Source organism: Nomascus leucogenys, chromosome 13 (assembly GCF_006542625.1).
Source record: "Nomascus leucogenys isolate Asia chromosome 13, Asia_NLE_v1, whole genome shotgun sequence".
NCBI classification, from domain to species: Eukaryota; Metazoa; Chordata; class Mammalia; order Primates; family Hylobatidae; genus Nomascus; species Nomascus leucogenys.
In genome coordinates this window covers 15,111,919-15,134,475 of record NC_044393.1, presented here as the reverse complement: position 1 = coordinate 15,134,475, position 22,557 = coordinate 15,111,919, and the positions used below count along the sequence as shown (strand labels likewise).

At 43.2% G+C, this 22,557-nt stretch overlaps 1 protein-coding gene across 2 annotated transcripts in view; it reads left to right on the top strand.

The window, feature by feature from the left end:
* ARFGEF2 (ADP ribosylation factor guanine nucleotide exchange factor 2) overlaps window positions 1–22,557 on the top strand; it is a 114,609-nt gene that overhangs the window by 31,411 nt on the left and 60,641 nt on the right. Inside the window, exons 7-13 of one of the 2 annotated variants that reach the window (XM_003252908.3) lie at window positions 10,218–10,286; window positions 12,272–12,423; window positions 15,872–16,002; window positions 17,842–18,076; window positions 19,052–19,151; window positions 19,870–20,009; window positions 21,485–21,593. In XM_003252908.3, coding sequence (XP_003252956.1) covers window positions 10,218–10,286; window positions 12,272–12,423; window positions 15,872–16,002; window positions 17,842–18,076; window positions 19,052–19,151; window positions 19,870–20,009; window positions 21,485–21,593 — 936 coding nt within the window. The remainder of the gene's footprint in view (window positions 1–10,217; window positions 10,287–12,271; window positions 12,424–15,871; window positions 16,003–17,841; window positions 18,077–19,051; window positions 19,152–19,869; window positions 20,010–21,484; window positions 21,594–22,557) is intronic. The other variant, XM_030825512.1, reaches the window with a different exon arrangement.

The window sequence follows — 22,557 nt, the reverse complement described above, 5'->3', positions numbered from 1 at the left end:
CTCCTAGATATCCACGGAAGGAGCCAGAAGGTAGCAGGTGGATGGACGGATAGACAGATGGACAGATAGCTTTGTTTTCTTCTCCTGGTGACCATGTACATCACTTGTTTTTGTTGAGTTTTTAAGTGAGAGACTAATCCACACCTGATTATATTCTTAAAGTAAATGAAATGAAATATTGGATTGAGTTGTTATAAGATGATACTTCTGACTGTTCATATCTCTCCCTGGGCAGTTTGTAGGAACCAGATCCAAAATTGGTATTTTTTCAGGAATTTCCTTTCCCAAGTGATTCTGTCAAATGCTTCTTCACTCAAGCAGGTTGTTCTATACAAAATATCTGACCTGTCTTCATAACTGATCTCATTTCTTCTTCAGCCACATTACTGATAATGATTTCTGTTGGTAGTATGTTCCCTACTGGAGTGCACATATTTGAGCAGGTTTTATTCCTTTATAATTTACCAGACTGTTTGATGTACATGAGAACAGACCAAGTGTTGTTGCTGGAATGTTGTTCGGTATTCATTTACTCAAGGAAAGCACAAAAGAAAAAGTTGCCACCAAGAATGATGTTTGTCTCAGGGTGAGCACGGAGTTGCCTTCTACTTACTCCTGCTGTCGAGAGTCCTAAGGAAGGTGCTCAGAATCCCCCGGCCTACCCTCTGTATCTGTTATCATCTTTGCCTTTGTAACTGTCTAGGGAAAGGACCAGGTTTTTACTGTAACCCTTATTAAGCTGTGATCAGTCAATAAATATTAATATTTAAATACACTGTAATAAGCATAGCTGTGCAGATGTAAAACCAAGTCTCTCTGAGCTGCATAAAAGTGCTTCCACTTTAGCCCATTTTCTGTACAGCAGCCAAAGTGATCTCTTAAAAGCGTGAATTAGAACATGACCCCTGCTCAAACCCCTTTGGTAATTCCCCATCCTGTGCCATTCTGACTGAAATCCATGCCCTGTCCTCATAGCTTATACCTCTCTTTCTCTTTTTTGCTACACAATGCACAGATGCCCTTTCTGGTTGTTGAAACGCTGCGTTTGTTTCTCCCTCAGTGCCTTTGCACTTACTGTCCCTTCCCTGCCTCTGAACCCCCTGTATCTTCAGGTCTCTCAGTTCAGACTGAGAGAGGCTTCCCTGATCAACATCTGTAGCTCCTCATCATGTCTGTCCCATTATCTTTAATTTTTTTCCATAGTACTTAACAATACCTGAAATTACTGAAGGGTTATGTTCACTTGTTCCTGGACTAAAGCCTAGGCTGCCCTGCTCACCACCATATTCCCAACACCTAGAATGGTGCCTGGCACACGCAGCAGACATTGAGCAAATACATTTTTTGAATGAATGGGGAAAAAACGTTATTGCTAGAATATAGTTTTGTAGAAACACAGTAACTTGAAGTTCTGCTGTAACAAAGAGAAAATAATTTGCAGTTAGCATGTTGCTGTGGATTTTGTGGCCAATACTTGGTGCATCCTATGAGGCTTTCCCAGAAACATGGGAATCAGATTGCCTGGGAGAAGCAAACCCCAGACCTGCAAATAGTGTGTCAGAATGGAGGTGTGCTGTTACCTTTAAAAAGAGCAAGTGGGCTGGGTGCCATGGCACACACCTGTATTCCCAGTTACTTGGGAGGTTGAGGCAAGAGGATCACTTGAGGCCAGGAGTTTGAGGCTGCAGTGTGTCTGTGAATAGCCTGGGCAGCAAAACAAGACCCTGTCTCTAAATAAATAAACACCCCATCTCTAATTCAGTCAATTAATCTTAAAGGAGCAAATGACTTCCAGTTCTCAGGACTAGGCTCTAAAGAAAGAACAGTCCTCCGGAAGAGGGAGTTGAACAAGGGAGACACGTACCCAGGGGTGGAGTCCAGGCATCAAGGCCCAGTGAAAGGCCTGAACTCCAGTGCCTCTGTGGCTATTATTTTTACATATTACTAAAGTGCGTGGATGTTGGACACAACCGTGGGGCTCTCCCACAGACTGTCCTGTAGTAATCACCATCACACGGCCAACCCTAACTGGACACTTACTGTACTGCTGACTCGGCATTCAACATAATGTTTTCCAATTTAATTAACTGGGAATCCCCCCCACAGCCTTCTTGGGATAATTTGCCTCCCATGTTATTTGTGTAGATGAAGAGAATTCACCAATAGAACTGAACATCTGTGGTGGCTCACGCCTACAATCCCAGCACTTTGGGAGGCCAAGGCAGGCGGACCACTTGAGGCCAGGAGTTAAAGTTTGTTTTTAGGATTCTGACTTTTAACTCCCAGCATCAGACATCAGTGTGTGTACATTTTTACAGATACTGTGTAGAATTACCTATGTGTTTGTGGATTTCTTAGCTCACCTTTTGCATCTTTCTTTTTTTTTTTTTTTTTTTTTTTTTTTGAGAATGAACCTCGCTTTCTTGCCCAGGCTGTAGTGCAGTGGTGAGATCTTGGCTCACTGCAACCTCTGCCTCCCAGGTTCAAGCGATTCCCTGCCTCAGCTTCCCAAATAGCTGGGACCACAGGCTCACACCACCACGTCTGGCTAATTTTGTATTTTTTAGTAGAAACGGAGTTTCACCATGTTGGCCAGGCTGGTCTCGAACTCCTGACCTCAGGTGATCCATCCGTCTCGGCCTCCCAAAGTGATGGGATTACAGGTGTGAGCCACCACGCCCAACCAGGATCTTTGTTTTAGACGGGGATATGTTCCAAATGCCTGGAACTGTGCTGGACACATAGACACTCAGTTTGTTGATTGAATGAATCTTACCGCCCCACCATCCCCCATGCTCCCTATTTAACTGGACAGAGAACAGGGATGTGGGGAGGCCTTATCTCAGACTCCTCCCATTTTTTCCCCATTATTCTTAGCATGTGACTTCTATCCCTAGGGTCATCTTATGGCTCAGGATCCTGTCATTTTGTTCCAGGTAGGAAGAAAGAGGAAGAGATAGGACTAAAGAACTCTGCCAGCTGAGTTGCCCCCCTTCTGAAGAGGAGTCTTCTGGAGCTTGTTACCACCCCTGATAACTTATGCTTACCCCTCATTGGCTATAACTTCATCACATGATCACCCTTTCTGCAAGAAAGGCTGAGAAATGTAGGCACATTCCCTCCCAAAACAAAATTCAGGATCTGTTAGGAAGGATATGAGTTAGGGAACTGGCAGTGCCTGCCACAGAGTGTTCTCCAGCTGGCTAGGGAGGGAATGGCAGCAAGGTTTCTCCTATGTGAACCTATTCAAGGTGGCCCTCTTATTTTGCTTTGGGACAGAGACTGAAACAGATAGGGTCTGGTTCCTAATCAGTAATGGTGGTGATATCCCAGGGAACCAGCAGAACCAGTGTTTTTTAAGTAGATTCTTTGTACCTCTCAAAGGTTTGATTTGGTTTAATTATCAAACACTTTCACAGCATGCTTGAAACTTAGATACAACGGACTTAGTATTGGTTATCACAACATCCAGAAAAGCCTCTTCTGAGACCTATCCAAGGCTGTCATGTCAGCAAGGGAAGCAGTCCATGGTTACTGGGTGGAGTCTTCCTGCTTTGGGGCCTCTATTGGGATTTTTCCTTAGCAGCTCCCTCTTCAGGAATCTTCTGCCGGTGTTCGGGCTTTCTGACTCTCCTTAGCTCTTCCTGGCCTGAGAATGTTTTGATTTTGCCTAAGTACTATTATGGATCCTGCCTATTAAGGAATATGAGTTATATACTCTATCCCTCCCAAAAATGTTGCTCTTGATGTTGTTTAAATGGAAAAACCGGATTGAGGGAAAGAGGAGATCCATGCTGACGTTGAATTTTGTTTTTCTCCTTAGGAATGAAAGATAGTGAAGGTTTTAACTAACTGGAACTACTTGCAGTGTGATTCGTTGGAAATTTTCATTATGGATTTAGTCTGCAGGGCCAGGCAGGTGATAGAAATGAGCAGGCTTCTATCATGAGGACATCATAAATGTCTTCACACAAGCACCTACATATAAACACACAGGCCTAATAAAAAGTAGCATTTGAGAGCTCACTTTTTTCAGGCACTGTTTTAAATGCTTTATGTGTATTGTTCTCACAGGGCTTTGTTTACTGGTAAGGAAACAGGCTTGGGGAGGTTAAGTAACTTAAGTCTCCACAGTGGGAAGCGGCAGAGCCGGGACCTGGACCAGGCATGCAGGCTCCAGAGCCCTCACTGTTATTCATCATGCTGAATTCACTTCTATAAGAGAACATTTTTTCTCTGATGTTCTTTTTTTTTTTTTAGATGGAGTCTCGCTCTGTCGCCCAGGCTGGAGTGCAGTGGCGCAATCTCGGCTCACTGCAAGCTCTGCCTCCTGGGTTCACGCCATTCTCCTGCCTCAGCCTCCTGAGTAGCTGGGACCACAGGCGCCTGCCACTACGCCTGGCTAATTTTTTTTTTTTTTGTATTTTTAGTAGAGATGGTGTTTCACCACGCTAGCCAGGATGGTCTCGATCTCCTGACTTCATGATCCGCCTACCTCGGCCTCCCAAAGTGCTGGGATTACAGGCGTGAGCCACTGTGCCCAGCCTTCTCTGATGTTCTTAAAACACCCTGCCCAGTCAGCTTCCCATTTTCTCTACTCTTGACAGACATGTTACTTTCCTGCTTACTGTGTAGTAACAACAGTGGTCCAAGTGTGATGGTGCCTCGCATTTGGCCCCAAGGGAAGGGAGTCGATTGGGAGTGGCGAGGACTGAGGCAACAGGGTATCAGCTGAGTTCATGCCCTGGCTGAAGAGGGCAGCTTCACCTGGTTCCAGCCAGTTGTGGCCCAGTATTGCCACATAGTTGGGTTTTCTAAATAGAAGCCCATTCTGGTTTTTGTGAGTAGTCTCCTGGTTTTTAAATGTTGGCAGCTAATTCAAAAGTTTTAAAAAGCAGCACATAGGCTAAGCAATACATATGTACAGGCAGAGGTACTTGCCAGTCACCACTCCATAGCCTCTGGTCTAACTCACTGAGGCTGTAGCTTCTCTGATAAAATGAATTGATATTTCTTGGGTGTTGAATGTAAATGAGGTGCTGTGTACTTTGGAATGTATGATACAGATTGGAAACTGTCACCATAATTTTATTAATATCATAGCGTCAGAGAAGGTTGGGACTGGAAAGGAACTTGGAAATATCTAGTTATATGTTTACCAAATTACAAGAGGTGAGATGTCATGATAAGTGAACCCTTCCTTCCCTCTTTCCTTCCCTCCCTCCCTCCCTCCTTCCTTCCCTCCCTCCCTCCCTCCCTCCTTCCCTTCCTCCCTCCTTCCCTCCCTCCCTCCTTCCCTCCCTCCCTTCTTCCCTCCCTCCCTCCTTTCTTCCCTCCTTCCCTCCCTCCTTTCTTCCCTCCTTCCCTCCTTCCTTCCCTTCTTCCTTTTCTCCTTCCTTCTCTTTCCTCCCTCCCTCCCTCCCTTCTTCCTTCCCTCCCTCCCTCCCTCCTTCCTTCCCTCTTCCTCTCTTTCTCCTTCCCTCCTTCCCTCCCTCCCTCACTCCCTCCCTCCTTCCTTTCCTCCCTCCCTCCTTCCTTCCCTCCTTTCCTCCCTCCCTCTTTCCCTCCCTCATTCCTTCCCTCCTTCCCTCCCTCCCTCCCTCCCTCCCTCCCTCCTTCCTCCCCTCCCTCCCTCTTTCCCTCCTTCCCTCCTTCCTTCCTTCCATTTTGAGACAGGGTCTCACTCTGTCACCCAGGCTGGAGTGCAGTGGTGCAATCTCAAATCACTGCAACCTCTGCCTCTCAGGCTCAAGTGATCCTCCTGACTCAGCCTCCCGAGGAGCTGGGACTACAGGTGCGCCCTGCTAATTTTTATACTTCTTGTAGAGATGGGGTTTTGCTGTGTTGTCCAAGCTAGTCTCAAACTCTTGAGTTCAAGTGATCCTCCCCACCTCAGCCTCCCAAAGTGCTGGGATTACAGGCATGAGCCGCCATGCCCCACCAGAACGTTTTATATTTTAATGGTTATTTATTTTAATATGCATTCAGAAAATATAACTAATGTATAAAAACTGTTATTTTGTGAATTTTATTGCTTAAGTGAGTTAAAGAGCACTAGTAAATACTTGCAGTCATGCATTGCTTAACAACAGGGATACGTTCTGAGAAATGAGTCATAGGCAGTTTCACTATTGTGTGAAAGAATATCATGGGTATACTTACGCAAACCTAGATGGCATAGCCTACTACATACCATATGTATAGCTTGTTGGTATGGGCCATATGGTATAGCCTATTGCTCCTAGGCTATAAACCTGTACACCATGTTACTGTATTGAATACTGTACGCATTGGTAACACAATGGTAAGTATTTGAAAAAGTACAGTCACAGTGCAGTACAAAAGGTAAAAACTGATATACCTGTTTAGGGCACTTACCATGGATGGAGCTTGCAGGACTGGAAGTTACTCTAGTGAGTCAGTCAGTGAGTGAGCAGTGAGGGAATGTGAAGGCCTGGGACATGACCATATGCCACTGCAGGCTCTATAAACACTGTACACTTAGGCTACCCTAAATTTATAAAAATAATTTTCTTTTTTTTTTTTTTGAGACGGAGTTTTGCTCCTGTCGCCTAGGCTGAAGTGCAGTGACACGATCTCCACTCACCGCAACCTCCACCTCCCAGGTTCAAGTGATTCTCCTGCCTCAGCCTCCCGAGTAGCTGGGATTACAGGTGCCTGCTACCACACCTGGCTAATTTTTGTATTTTTGGTAGAGACTGGGTTTCTGTTGTTGACCAGGCTGGTCTCGAACTCCTGACCTCAGGTGATCCACTCGCCTTGGCCTCCCAAAGTGCTGGGATTACAGGCATGAGCCACTGTGCCCAGCCTATAAAATTAATTTTCTGGCTGGGCGCGGTGGCTCATGCCTGTAATCCCAGCATTTTGGGAGGCCGAGGCAGGCGGATCACCTGAGGTCAGCAGATCGAGACCATCCTGGCCAACATAGTGAAACCCCGTCTCTACTAAAAATACAAAAGTTAGCTGGGCATGGTGGTGCACACCTGTAGTCCCAGCTACTCAGGAGGCTGAGGCAGGAGAATCGCTTGAACCCGGGAGGCGGAGGTTGCAGCGAGCCAAGATTGTGCCACTGCACTCGAGCCTGGTGACAGAGTGAGACTCCGTCTCAAAATATAATAATAATAATAATAATAATAATAATTTTCTTTATTCAATAATTAATTTTAGCTTACTGTAACATTTTTACTTTATAAATTTTTTTTAACTTTTTGGCTCTTGTAATAGCACCTAGTTTAAAACAAACACATGGTACAGATGCACAAAAATATTTTTTCTTTATATTCTTTTTTTTTTTGCATTTTTTTTTTTTAACTATACTTTAGGTTTTAGGGTACATTCGCACAATGTGCAGGTTTGTTACATATGTATCCATGTGCCATGTTGGTTTGCTGCACCCAATAACTCGTCATTTAGCATTAGGTATATCTCCTAATGCTGTCCCTCCCCCCTCCCCCCACCCCACAACAGTCCCCGGAGTGTGATGTTCCCCTTCCTGTGTCCATGTGTTCTCATTGTTCAATTCCCACCTATGAGTGAGAACATGTGGTGTTTGGTTTTTTGTCCTTGTGATAGTTTACTGAGAATGATGGTTTCCAGTTTTCTTTATATTCTTACTCTATACATTTTTTTTTCTATTTCTTAAATTTTTAGGTTTTTAAAACTAAAAATATTTTTGTTAAAAACTAAGCCACAAAACACACAGATTAGCCTAGGCCTGCACAGGGTCAGGATGATTCATATCACTTGTCTTCCACCTCCACATCTTGTCCCCTGGAAGGTCTTCAGGGGCAATAACACACATGGAGTTGGTATCTCCTATAATAACAATACTTTCTTCAGGAATGCCTCCTGAACCTGCCTAAGACTTTTTTACCGTTAACTTTTTCTTTTTTAAATAAGTAGAAGGCAATGACAATAAAGAGTATAGTATAGGCTGAGCACAGTGGCTCACACCTGTAATCCCAACACTTTGGGAGGCTGAGGCAGGCAGATCATTTGAGGTCAAGAGTTCGAGGCCAGCCTGGCCAACATGGCAAAACCCCGTCTCTACTAAAAATACAAAAATTAGCTGGATGTGGTGGCAGACGCCTATAATCCCAGTTACTCAGGAGGCTGAGGCTGGAGAATCGCTTGAACCTGGGAGGCGGAGGTTGCAGTGAGCCAAGATCGTGTCACTGCACTCCAACCTGGGCAACAGAGTGAGACTCTCTCAAAAAAAAAAAAAGTATATTATAATAAATACATAAACTAGCCAGGCGCGGTGGCTCACGCCTGTAATCCCAGCACTTTGGGAGGCCGAGGTGGATGGATCACCTGAGGCTGGGAGTTCAAGACCAGCCTGACCAACATGGAGAAACCCTATCTCTACTAAAAATACAAAAAATTAGCTGGGCGTGGTGGCTCATGCCTGTAATCCCAGCTACTCAGGAGGCTGAGGCAGGAGAATTGCTTGAACCTGGGAGGCGGAGGCTGTAGTGAGCTGGGATTGCTCCATTGCACTCCAGCCTGGGCAACAAGAGTGAAACTCCGTCTCAAATAATAAATAAAAAATAAATAATAAACTAATAACATAGTGGTTTATTACCAATTATTATGTACTATACAGAATTGCATGTGCTATTCTTTTATATGACTGGTAGCACAGTAGGTTTGTTCACACCAGCATCACCACAAATATAAGTAATAAGTTGTTCTGTGACATAATCACAGCTATGATGTCACTAGGCAATAGGAATTTTTCAGCTCCATTTGTAATCTTCCTGGACCACTATTGTATATGTGGTGCCTCATTGACCAAAAGTTGTTATGTGGTGCGTAACAGTATATTTAAAATACATAATAATATATAATATTATAGTGGTGCATGAATGTGGCAAAAGTTATGAAGGTGGTTTGAGAATGACTAAAGTTTGAGTAACAGTGATCTAGTCTAAATCATCCTTTTTAGATGAAGAAGTGAGTTTAACAATTGTGACTGTTTCTGGGGTTTTCTAATTTCAAGTTCCCTTTGCCTTCTAGGAAAAGCTTATAACATCAGTATTTCCCACACGAATTTACTTTGCCACACAGATAGTTCCAGGGTGTTAAGTGCCCAGTGGAAATGAAAATACTTAGCACTGCCCTTCAGGACCTTATAGATCAAGCATAGAACTCATAAAAATGGTGGCTGGGTTGAAAATTCTCATTAATACACAGTCAAAGGATTATTTTGGTTTTGCTTTTTTAAGGTGATGGCTTTTTTGGTCAACGTGATGTTTTATAAATGAGTAATGTTAGGCCAGGTACAATGGCTCATGCTTGTAATCCCAGCACTTTGCGATGCCGAGGTGGGTGGATCACTTGAACTCAGGAGTTCAAGACCACCCTAGGCAACATAGAGAAACCTCATCTCTACTAAAACTACAAAAATTAGCCAGGCGTGGTGAGGAGGTGGGAGGATTGCTTGAACCAAGGAGGCGGAGGTTGCAGTAAGCTGGGATGGTGCCATTGCACTTCAGCCTGGGCAAGAGAGCAAAACTCTGTCTCAAAAAAAAAAAAAAAAAAAAAAGTAATGTTTACTTCTAAACATCTGGTCAAGAACTGTTTACTTTATATAAGCTCTTTCCCAGAACTAGTTTTCTGGGGGGGTGGGGGGGGGTGGGGTAAGAGATACTGAACCTCTTCTACTTAAACAGTTAACATTTTACAGAATAATTTCATAAAAGTTTAATAAATCCTTAACTATCACATTGGAAATCTCATGCCAGATTCTGGGTTTACAGTGTGGGAAGGCAAAGCAGCAGAAGGCATGTCATTTACCAAGACTCGTTGGTCCCCGAGGCTAAGGCACAAGAGAAAGCTCCATTTGTTCTGCCAGGAACCCTAGCTGGATAAAATCGAGCTCCTGCCTCCAATTTGGGGGTGGTGGGGAGGGCCCTGGGCCGAGCCACTGGGACTTAGGAAGGAAGAGAGTAGTATAAGCCAGTGGGGTTTTAGTGTTCCACAAAGGGAACCTCAAAAGCAGAACAGATGCTGCCTAAGTTTCCAGATTTCAAGGAAGTTGTCCTCCATTGGCACAATCAGATTTGGCCTTGGGGAGAACTTATTTGCACCCTTTGCCTTCTGAAATGTAACTCCCCATAATCTCCTTTTCCTCTCTTCCTTTGTTTTTCCTGAAAATGCCCACGTGTGTTTTGTATATTTGGATGTGTGTGTAGGGACTGATGACGGAGCCCAGGAGGTGGTGAAGGACATCTTGGAAGATGTAGTCACATCTGCCATTAAAGGTAAGAACCAAGGACAACCCAGCCTTTCCTCTTCCCTCATTCCTCCAAAAAGTCCTCAGCAAAATATTTTAGTGGTGGAGTTTCCTCTTCCCTGCCTTAAGAACTCGTGGAGCTCATGGAAACTGAATCTTCCCACGTCTGCCCATCTTTTATATGGGATTCAAAAATGACTTGTTTTTACTGACTGATTTTAGTCTCATTTGGGTTGGGTTTAAGAAACATAGTCTGGGCCAGGCGCGGTGGCTCACGCCTGTAATCCCAGCACTTTGGGAGGCCAAGGTGGGTGGATCACAAGGTCAGGAGTTCGAGACCAGCCTGGCCAATATGGTGAAACCCTGTCTACTAAAAATACAAAAAGTAGCCGGGCATGGTGGCGCACGCCTGTAGTCCCAGCTATTCGGGAGGCTGAGGCGGGAGAATTGCTTGAACCTGAATGGTGGAGGTTGCAGTGAGCCGAGAACGCACCACTGCACTTCAGCCTGGGTGACAGAGCGAGACTCCATCTCAAAAAAAAGACACATAGTCTGACTGTGTTAGGCTTAGATGCTCCGCATAGAGATGCCGAGGGCCGTTCCATATCCCTTGTGGATTAAGGGATGTCCAGGTTTTTCTAGGAGTGGGCTGGAGCCCTGAGATCCATGTCCATTGGAGCTGAGTTTTCATGGCCAGCCATTGATGTGTCAAGGGGGCAGTCCACATGTCAGCAGGTATCAGGTGTACAGGGAAGCTTTATTTTGTTAGGCTTCATTCATAAGTGCCTCATGGTATGGTTTCAGTGGAATTAAACTCGTGTGGCTCAGAATGACTATTAGATGATCTTTTTTCTTTGTTTCTACCCAAAATCTCAGGTCAGTGGGTGTATGTTGAACACTTTGTTCCAATGCCAATAAACTATGAATTTGTCCAGTAATCAAAATCTTAATGGGTTTTCATCAGCTTTTTTTTAAATGAGAGTAAAATGAAACAGAGTACAAATGATCTGACTGTATCTGTGTATATATAATGTTAAGTATTGTTTCATGAAATGTGTTTCCGTTACTTATGTGCCCGTGTCTATACCGGGATACAATTTTATAAATTAATTTCTTACAGAGATCAAGATTTGAAAGCCACTTTTCTAAGCCCTATCTTTTTGTTAAGGTACCACAAAGCTATATACATATTCTATTATTTATTTAACTTCTTGTAGAAATGCCTGTAAAATAGAAAAATTTTATTTCATACCTTTAGATTTGTTTCTGGTGTCTATACAAGAAGTCATCACATAATGGATGTTTGTCTTGTTTACTTTGTGTCCTCCAGCCGCTACTGCAGAGCCTGGTACATAATACGCGCTTGATAAATATTTATTGAATGAAATATGCTTTGTGAAGCTATTATTGAAAATTGTTCTCATTGTTTCATGTCCCTTATCTACATAAAGAACCACATTATAAATTTTTCTTAGAGTTTCATTGCTCTGCTGATCATCAGATATGCTTTCCTTCATTAAATGATGAAATCTATTTAATTCTTTATTTTAATTATTTCCCTTTTTTCACATGGCTGCCAAGAAGCTCAGGTTTACATGCTTTCTCTGTGACTAAGGTTTTCTGTCATAACTGGCTCTTCTCTAATTCCTTTATTAATGGTACTTTAAAAAAATCTGTACCTTTCATGTTTAGCTGCTTCTAATCTTTTTCAAAAGTGAATGGGGGTGGGCCGGGCTGCTGCATTACACAGTTCTGGAGGCACCATTGATCTGGAGAGAATTGTATGTTGCTGTGGCCCTGGCAGTGGGGCTGTGGATAATAAACACTCGTAAAGCTTAAGCATCACTTTGGCCAAGGCTTTTCCAGGATTATGTCAGTCATGGGCTGGTGGCACAGGAAAAGGGGAAAAAACAACAGCTGGGAGGTTCACAGATAACTTCTTTTTGGTGTCAGGCAGCCCTTAAGGGTAAGTACAATACTAATTTGGCTATGACTTTGTACTTGTGTTTTAAGAAGCAGTGGAAAAGCATGGTCTGGCAGAACCTGAGAGAGTTCTAGGTGAACTGGAGTGCCAGGAATGTGCTATTCCCCCAGGAGTTGATGAAAACTCACAGACCAACGGGATAGCCGATGACAGGCAGTCCTTGTCGTCAGCAGATAATCTGGTATGTTGGTGATCATCCTCTGTGGACTCATTGCCATTTTTACTTTTTCAAAAGATGCAGAATTAAATCTTTTCTCAAAAGAAGCAACTAAAATAATCAAGCCCTGTTCATTTATTAGTCACACAGTCCTGGGCTGATATTCTTTGTATTAGCAGGTTCAGTTCTTAGAATGTGCTAATGTTGCTTGGTATATAACATCATTATTAAACCCTGTTTACTCAGACTTCTAATACTTAAATTTCTTGCCACTTTTCTTCTCTCTCAAAATAGTATATATTCATTATAGAAAAATAAAATATATAGTTACCTGTCTTTCCTTCTCTGTATTGAAAAGTCAGTATGACTGTATTGAAAGCCATCCATAACCCATAGATTGCCCTTATTAACATCTTACTTATATCCTTCTAGATTTTTCTCCATCTCACGTATTTTTCCACTTAAATAGAATAATACAATATGTATCCTGTGTTGCAATCTGCTGTTTAAAGAGTTTATATTATGAACATTCTCTCAGGCCCATAGATATGTCTGCCACATTATACTTTTAAATAGCCTCACTGTTCTCTTAAAAGTTGCTTTAAAATTAAATATAAACATTCAAAATAGGAAGTAATATGATGTGAGTGTCTCTCTAGACCCCACTTTCTTTGTCTTTTTACCAGTGTTTCTCAGTCTTTTTCATTATTGCCCCTTCCTCCAAGAAAACTTTGTAGACATTTTTTCCTAATCATCATCCCCCATTAAGTTGTAATGCCAGCAATAAACTGGATATCCATATGCTACATGTATATCTGTGCTTTATACATAAAAAGAATAAGGGTTTGTTGTTCTTGTTTGTTTGAGACAGAGTCTCAAACCTGTCACCTAGGTTAGAGTGCAGTGTTGTGATCTCGACTCACTGCAGCCTTCTCTTCCTGGGCTCAAATGATCCTGCCACTTCAGCCCCCTGAGTATCTGGGACTACAGGCATGCACCACCATACCTGGCTAATTTTTTATTATTATTTGTAGAGACATGGTCTCACTATATTGCCCAGGGTGATCTTGAACTAGGCTCAAGCAATCTGCCCACCTCAGCTTCCCAAAGTGCTGGGTTTACAGGCTTGAGCCACTGTATCCAACCAGAATAATGTTTTTTCCTCCCTTGAGGACACGCTTAAATCTGTACAAGGGACTCGTGTTATATGCTAAGCTGCAATTTGCTTCGTTTACTCAACACTATATGATGGGCATCTTCCCCTATCAGTATATGTAGAGCTAACAAAAATTTTTAATGGCCATGTAAAATTCTGTATGGATCACTGTAATCTATTAACCAATTCCTTATTGGGTTTTTAGATTATTCCAGTTTTATCATAGGAAATGGTTCTATAATGAATATCCTTATAGATAACTCTTAATTCTTTCTTAGGTATAAATTCCTGCAAGTAGTATTGATGGTTCAAGAGTTGGAAGTTTTAGCTGAGTGTAATAGCATGCTTCTGTATTCCCAGCTACTCAGGAGGCTGAGGCTGGAAGATCGCTTGAGCCCAGAAGTCCAGCCAGGGGAACATAGCGAGACCCCATCTCATAAATAAATAAATGTAGCAAGATCATGTCTCATAAGTAAATGAATGAAAGAGAGTGAGAGTTGGAAGTTTTAAGGCTTTTGATATTTAACACCAAGTCAGTCTTCTGGGAAGGTACTACTTGAATACCTGTCCACCTTTAATCTCTCAATACCCATTTTCCCATTCCCTCATTAAAACTAGGCAGTAGCCTTTATTCAAATCTTTGCTAGTCTGATAGGAGAAAGCTCCTACTCTAATGATGAGTAATAAGGTCATTTAGATTTCTTTATCATTTGCATTTATTGGTACATTGCTTATCCATGTTTTTTTTCATTTGGGAGGAAGGTTTTCATATTTCCATAATGAATTACAAGAACTTTTATATGTGGGGGATATTAATCTTTATTATATGTTTTTTTTTAAATTTTATTTTATTTTATTGAGATGGAGTCTCGCTCTGTTGCCCAGGCTGGAGGGCAGTGGCGCAATCTTGGCTCACTGCAAGCTCCGCCTCTCAGGTTCTTGCCATTCTCCTGCCTCAGCCTCTCAAGTAGCTGGGACTATAGGTGCCCGCCACCACGCCTGGCTAATTTTTTGTATTTTTAGTAGAGATGGGATTTCACCATGTTGGCCAGTATGGTCTCAATCTCCTGACCTCGTGATCTGCCCGCCTCAGCCTCCCAAAGTGCTGGGATTACAGGCGTGAGCCACCGCACCTGGCCAAAAAATTTTATTTTTATGTTTTGCTTTTAAATGTAATTTACCTTTTTTTAAAAAAAAGTTTATTTTTTTTTAACTTTTAAGAAAAAGTTTAGGGCCGGGCGCGGTGGCTCACGCTTGTAATCCCAGCACTTTGGGAGGCCGAGGCGGGCGGATCACGAGGTCAGGAGATCGAGACCACGGTGAAACCCCGTCTCTACTAAAAATACAAAAAAATTAGCCGGGCGTAGTGGCAGGCGCCTGTAGTCCCAGCTACTCGGAGAGGCTGAGGCAGGAGAATGGCGTGAAACCGGGAGGCAGAGCTTGCAGTGAGCCGAGAGCACGCCACTGCACTCCAGCCTGGGCGACAAAGCTAGACTCCGTCTCAAAAAAAAAAAAAAAAAAGAAAAAGTTTATTTTGTAATACCTATCCTTCGTTACCCATTTATCGTGCAATAGTTGCAATAGTATTCTTTTTTTTACTTTTTTTTTTTTTTTTTTTTGGTCACCCAGGCTGGAGTGTAATGCCGCGATCTTGGCTCACTGCAACCTTTACCTCCCAGGTTCAAGCGATTCTCCTGTCTTAGCCTCCCAAGAAGCTGGGATAGCAGAGATGAGGTTTCACCATGTTGGCCAAGTTGGTCTGGAACTCCTGACCTGAACTGATCTGCCCACCTTGGCCTCCCAAAGTGTTGGGATCACAGGCGTGAGCCATTCATTGCACCTGGCTTACAATAGTATTCTTAGAAATACCTTTCTTACCCAAGCTAATATAATTACCTGTATTAGTTTTGGGTTTTTTGCAGCTTAACTTTTGATCATTTTTCATTTTAAACCACCCATACCAACTCTGAAGAACAAGAAACAAGGTTGTAGAATTGCTGTAATGGCTCCTATTTTGTCATATCCTCCCCTCCCCCACATCCCTCATCTCTCTATTAAATAGAAGAATTTGAATTTCCATGAGATAATTACATTTCTTATTTTTGGTAAGAGTTAGCTTTTGTTTTGCCCTCTCCCTTTTTATTTTTTGAGATATGGTCTCACTATGTTCCCCAGATTGGAGTGCAGCGGTGCCATCATGGCTTACTGCAGCCTTGACCTCCTCGGCTCAATGGATCCTCCTGCATCAGCCTCCAGAGTAGCTGGGACTACAGGTGCGTGCCACCACACCCAGCTAATGTTTGTTTCTAATCCTAGGAATTGGATGCACAAGGACATCAAGTGGCTGCCAGGTTCTCCCACGTTCTGCAGAAGGATGCCTTCCTTGTGTTCCGCTCCCTGTGCAAGCTGTCCATGAAACCCCTTGCTGAAGGCCCTCCAGACCCAAAGTAAGCAGACAGCAGTTCTTGGCCATCTTCAATCCAATGACCCAGCAGCACATGGTACTGTGTTTCACACTCCCCTTGTTCCAGGAAGTTTCAGTGTCATGTCTCTTTGTCAGTGTAAGTGCAGGAACGGTTTTACAACTTTTCAGACTCATGCAGTCTCTAGAGTCCTTTCATATTGAGTTGTCTCTGTATCCCCACCAACCAAGATTTTGCCCAGTTTTGCTTTTCTTGGCATATGAATGCTAAAAAATAGTCTGTTTACTGAACACATAAAAAACACATTTTTACTAGCTAGTGGATTGAATCTCTTGATGTGGGGTGTGGAGGGACAGGATGCCTGCAAACCTCAGTTCCCTGTTCTGTTGGAAACCTCTGCTTCGTCGATACAGATGTAAGCCCCAGATTCAACACAGGGAAGCCAAATATTTCTTTGTAGTAAACAAACTACTACAAGGATGTCAGCGCTGTGGAGTGAGGAAAGCAGAGGCTTCAGAGCCAGAAAGAGCTGCATTTAGATCTTGTATCCTCCACTTGAGAGCAGCTCCTTGGCTATATGACTTGCTAAGCCTCATCTGAAAAATGGGAATATAGAAAATGATCTTACAGGATTGATTCAAATGAAATATCGGTGTTGTCCTGAACATGGGGCCTTGTACTTTATAAATTATCACTATTGTTCCTGTCATTAGTCATTAATAATCCTCAATTCATCTATTGCAAATGCTGCTAATACTATGATAGGTATTAGGAAAATAGGCCAGGTGCAGTGGCTCACGCCTATAATCCCAGCACTCTGGGAGGCCGAGGCGGGTGGATCACTTGAGGCCAGGAGTTTGACACCAGCCTGGCCAACAAGATGAAACCCCACTTCTACTAAAAATACAAAAATTAGCTGAGTATGCTGGTACATGCCTGTAATCCCAGCCACTCGGGAAGCTGAGGCAAGAGAATCGCTTGAACCCAAGAGGCAGAGGTTGCAGTGAGCCGAGATCATGTCACTGAACTCTAGCCTGGGCAACAGAGCAACAATAAATTTTAAAAAATAAAAATAGGCCGGGTGCAGTGGCTCACGCCTGTAATCCCAGCACTTTGGGAGGCCGAGGCAGGCGGATCCTGAGGTCAAGAGATCAAGACCATCCTGGCTAACATGGTGAAACCCCATCTCTACTAAAAATACAAAAAATTAGCTGGGCACGGTGGCAGGCGCCTGTAATCCCAGCTACTCGGGAGGCTGAGGCAGGAGAATTGCTTGAACCCAGGAGGCGGAGGTTGCAGTGAGCCGAGATTTGTGCCATTGCACTCCAGCCTGGACAAAAAGAGCTAAACTCCATCTCAAAAAAAATAAATAAATAAATAAAATAAAAATAAGTGTTAAGAAAGTAGTTCATGAAAATGTACCATTTCTTACCATACCTGAACTCGGGGATGGACAGTGGGGAGGGAGGGCTGTGAGGTAGGTGGATAAAGAGCACCATCTTCATGGTGTGTGAAGACAGGGTGAGCCAGGTGTCTCAGCCTCCCACAAGTGATGTAAAGTCGTTGATTCTTGCAGTACAGTTGCAGAACTCGCTCTCCAGAATCAGTTGACACTTTGCTCCTGCTGTATTCTCTACTTTGTGATGGAGAAAGACAAAGAGGAGTTGGCAACTCTTGTTCTCAAAGGGCCTGCAATTCCAGAAGGACCCAACTCATGCCATCTGCCCTCATTCTCCTGACATTTAGGTGCTATTAATTCTTTAAAATTCTGCTCACTGGTAAAGGAGCAAGGCCTTCTCAAGAAACATACTGTGTGACATTTTTTCTTTTAGCACTGTTGTGGTTTTTCGTTTTCTTTGCCAGATCCCATGAGCTGCGTTCCAAGGTGGTTTCCCTGCAGCTGCTCCTCTCCGTGTTGCAAAATGCTGGCCCCGTATTCAGGACTCACGAGATGTTCATCAATGCAATCAAGCAATATCTCTGTGTGGCCTTGTCCAAAAACGGCGTCTCTTCAGTGCCTGATGTCTTTGAGCTCTCTCTTGCCATTTTTCTTACTCTTCTTTCAAACTTTAAAATGCACTTGAAAATGCAGATAGAGGTACGGATTCCAAAGTTTTTTCATTTGATTATTTACTATTATTATTAGTCATTAATAATAATACTCAATATTGAGAATGCTGCTAATATTACACTAAGCATTAGGAAAATGGTTCATGAAAATGTTTCATATCTTACCATCCCAGAACTCAGGAGTGTGCAGGTGCAGGGAGGGTAGATGGCATATTCATCGGCTGGCACCCCAGTAAATCAGAACTTTTTGAATGAGTAAGCGAATATCTTTTTATAAAAAGTTACTGCCCCCAGGCTGGGCGCCGTGGCTCACGCCTGTAATCCCAGCACTTTGGGAGGCTGAGGCAGGCGGATCACAAGGTCAGCAGATCGAGACATCCTGGCTAACACGGTGAAACCCCGTCTCTACTAAAAATACAAAAAATTAGCCGGGCGTGGTGGTGGGCGCCCGTAGTCCCAGCTACTCGGGAGGCTGAGGCAGGAGAATGGCATGAACCAGGGAGGTGGAGCTTGCAGTGAGCCGAGATCATGCCACTGCACTCCAGCCTGGGCAACAGAGCAAGACTCCATCTAAAAAAAAAAAAAAAAAAGTTACTGCCCCCAGATCTTATGTGCCTTTCATTTTAACCAAAGGATATGGTCTGTGTGCTGGGCTCAGCCCCCTGAACGTATCTGTTTGGTCTGTAAATTGTTTAAAATCATTTAGATTAGTTGCCAAATTGAGAAATCCTATTTTACATGAAAATCCAGATTTCTGGTTTCTCCAAAAAGTCACAGCATGGATCCTGCATTTCCAATTGGCAGCTCCCCGATGGGCCCCACCCTGCCAGCCATCCCCACCAAGGCCAGGATCCCAGTGCTGCCCAGCCAGGTGGGCACTCCACTCTTCTGCCCAGGGTGCTTTACTTACTGCACGATCGGGTTGGCTGCTGAAGACTTTGGAGGTTTTGAGCCCTGGTTGAAACTGTTAATTAGTGTCCTCCTTTGTCTTTATGTCATATAGGTCTTTTTCAAAGAGATTTTCCTGAACATTTTAGAAACATCAACAAGTTCTTTTGAGCACAGGTGGATGGTCATTCAGACTCTGACGAGGATCTGTGCAGGTATTTCCACCTGGGGACACTCATCCACTGGACTTTTGATGCTTTAATTTGCCACAGCTCAGATTAAGACTTTTAAAACTTTTAGAGTTTTAAAGAAGGATTGGAAATAAAAGGCTAATTCTAACCTAGTCCTGCCCCACCTCTCCTTTTTTAGAGGATGACCAACTCAGGCTGGTTTGCCAAGGACTTCCTGGTTTTAGCACTAAAAGTCTCATGTCTCAGAAACCCCCTAATCTCATCAGACTGGGACACTTGGTTACATTACCTACAAGCTGAGTACTGTTAATCATAGGACCTAAGATACTGGTGGTGCCAATTTTTGATTGGGTGCTACAGTAAATGTGGATTTACCTTACACTATACAATTGTGTGGCCTCAAAGTAAGCATCCTGCTTGTCTGGCATGAAATGTAATTTTGTAAGAGTGACACAACTTTAAGAGGTGGGTCAGGCAATTGTTAGCCCCTTCCTTGATGAGAAAAGTGAAGCTTGGATGGGTGGAATGAACTGCCCGAGATTTCAATTTGCTCAGAAGCAGGCCTGAAAACAACCTCCTGTCTTCCAGCTTCCTAGTACTTCCAACATGTGTTTCCCGAGTGAGATGCGGCCACCGGAGTCTGTAGTTCACTGGGGAAATTTGTTGGCAAACATCTTGTTTGATAAGAAAACCTAACTGCCATTTGATCAGAATTTCTGATACTTGTATGTTATTTTCCAAGATGCCCAGTGTGTTGTGGATATTTATGTCAACTACGACTGTGATTTAAATGCTGCTAACATTTTCGAGCGCCTTGTAAATGATTTATCCAAAATTGCTCAGGGAAGAAGTGGACATGAGCTGGGAATGACACCTCTGCAGGTAAAAACAGTGTGGACACTCAATTATATTAAAGTTTATTCATTCCAATAAACATTTATTGAGTGCCACCACATGCCAGGCACTGTCCTTGATACAGCAGTGAACAAAACAGACATACATATTCACACACTTCCTGCCATCATGAAACGACATTAAAGAAATCAGTTCAGATGATCATAAGGGCTGCAGAGAAGAATAAAGCAGGGACGGCAGAGAGGAAGTGCTGGAGGTGGGGTGCTGTAATTCTTAATGGGGTCATTAGGGTAGTATCCCTTAGAAGGTGACCTTTGAGCTGAGACCCATAGGAAGCAAATTCATTCTCAGTCACCCTTCCAAAGATAGCGTGGAAAACAGGATCCCAGTCTGCAACAGAGGCAAAGGAGATTGGCTAGTAGCAGAATACCTCATTAGAGCACCTACAAAGAAAATAGGATGCTTAACTGTAGGTTTCTGAATGAACTGGTCAGAGGGTCTCCGAGCTCCCTGGAATTATGTGTAGAATTTTGGTATATGGGCATTTTTCCTAAAAGATGGTCATAGTTGTCATTAGAATCACAGAGATCTATGCTGTCTGAGATGCTGTTTTGAATCTAAAATATTTGCAATTTTTTTAGATGATCTGCAACTCATATTCAACTTGTTATTTAAGAATACTATTTATTTTTGAAAATCAGTATTTTTATTTACTTAAAGGGTGAGCCTTAAAATTGAATGCATTTGTGGGTATTTAGGGGATACGTTGTATCCAGAGTCACTTACAGCATAATTCAAGGTTCTTTTCTCCTTTTTTTCCAGTCACTGGTTAAGACCTTGTTATTTGTTATTTGAGTGTGATTTTTTTTTTTTTTTTTTTTTTGACAGAATCTCACTCTGTCACCCAGGCTGGAGTGCAGTGGCGCGATCTCAGCTCACTGCAACCTCCGCCTCCCAGGTTCAAGTGATTCTCCTGCTTCAGCCTCCCGAGTGGCAGGGATTACAGGTGTCTGCCACCACACCCGGCTGATTTGAGACAGGGTTTCACCATTTTGTCCAGGCTGGTCTTGAACTCCTTACCTCAGGTGGTCCACCCACCTCGGCCTCCCAAAGTGCTGGGATTACAGGCATGAGCCACAGCACCTGGCCAAGACCTTGTTATTTTTTAAAAAATATAAAAATTAAAATTTTTTTTTAAATCACAAGCAAATGAATGAAAACTTCTTTTAAAAATCCAAATAACATTGTTCATTTTAGGAAAACACATATCCCATATTTTTGCTGCTGGGGTGTTTATTATGAGCACCTTTAGAGATGTCCAGGGCTTTTGCAATGTATCCTTGATACTTGTCACTTCTTAGCTCTGGGTTTGTTTCATCCTTAATAGCACTGACTGTCAGTGATTTATCTCTTAGCCTCACTGGGGTCCCAGAAAGCCTCGTAGATGTCTGTTCTCTTCATTTTTCTGTTAAGTCTCTTTCCTGTGTGACTTCGTCCCTTAGGAGCTCAGCCTGAGGAAGAAAGGCCTGGAGTGCCTCGTGTCCATTCTCAAGTGCATGGTGGAGTGGAGCAAAGACCTGTATGTGAATCCCAACCACCAGACCAGCCTCGGTGAGACAGCATTGCTGCCACACCCACCTCCATTCATAATAGGCTCCTACGACTGCTGGGAACAGTTGTCTTAGTATAGTTGTCTTAGAACTGAAAAAGCCTTTTTAGTTTGCTAAATACCTATATTATTTTGAAAGTTCTGCTTTTTGATGCGTCTGGAGTTGTGTGAAGTTATGCTGTAACTTCATTGTTTCAAATACAGAGCCAGTTGCTCCAGTGCCTTTTTAGTAGTTGTTCATTCCCTCACTGATTCAAAGCATCACCTTTATGGTATACCACATTTTCCTATGTATGTAAGTCTGTTTCTGGAATTTTAATTTTTTTAAAGAGACAGAGTCTCTTTCCATTACCCGGGCTGGAGTACAGTGGTGCGATCATAGCTCACTGCAGCCTTAAACTCCTGGTCTCAAGCGATCCTCCCACCTCAGCCTCCCAAAGCTCTGGGATTACAGATGTGAGCCACTGTGCCTGGCTTTCTTTCTGGATTTTCTATTCTGTTCTGTTTATTTGTCTGTTTTAACACCAGTACCACACTTGTTTTTGGTATCTTGTAGGGCAAGTCCTCCTATTCATTGTTCTTTAAGTTGTCTTGATCTTTTTTTGCCTTTTTTACTCTTTCATGTGAATTTTAGAATTAGCTCATCAAGGCTGGGCACGGTGGATCATGCCTGTAACCCCAGCACTTTGGGAGGTCGAGGGTGGTGGATCACGAGGTCAGGTGTTCAAGACCAGCCTGGCCAACATAGTGAAACCCTGTCTCTACTAAAAATACAAAAAATTAGCTGGGTGTGGTGGCAGGCGCCTGTAATCCCAGGTGCTCTGGAGGCTGAGGCAGGAGAATAGCTTGAACCTGTGAGGTGGAGGTTGCAGTGAGCCGAGATCGTGCCACTGCACTCCAGCCAGGTGACAGTGTGAGACTCCATCTCAAAAAAAAAAAAAAAAAAAAAAAGAGTTAGCTCATCAA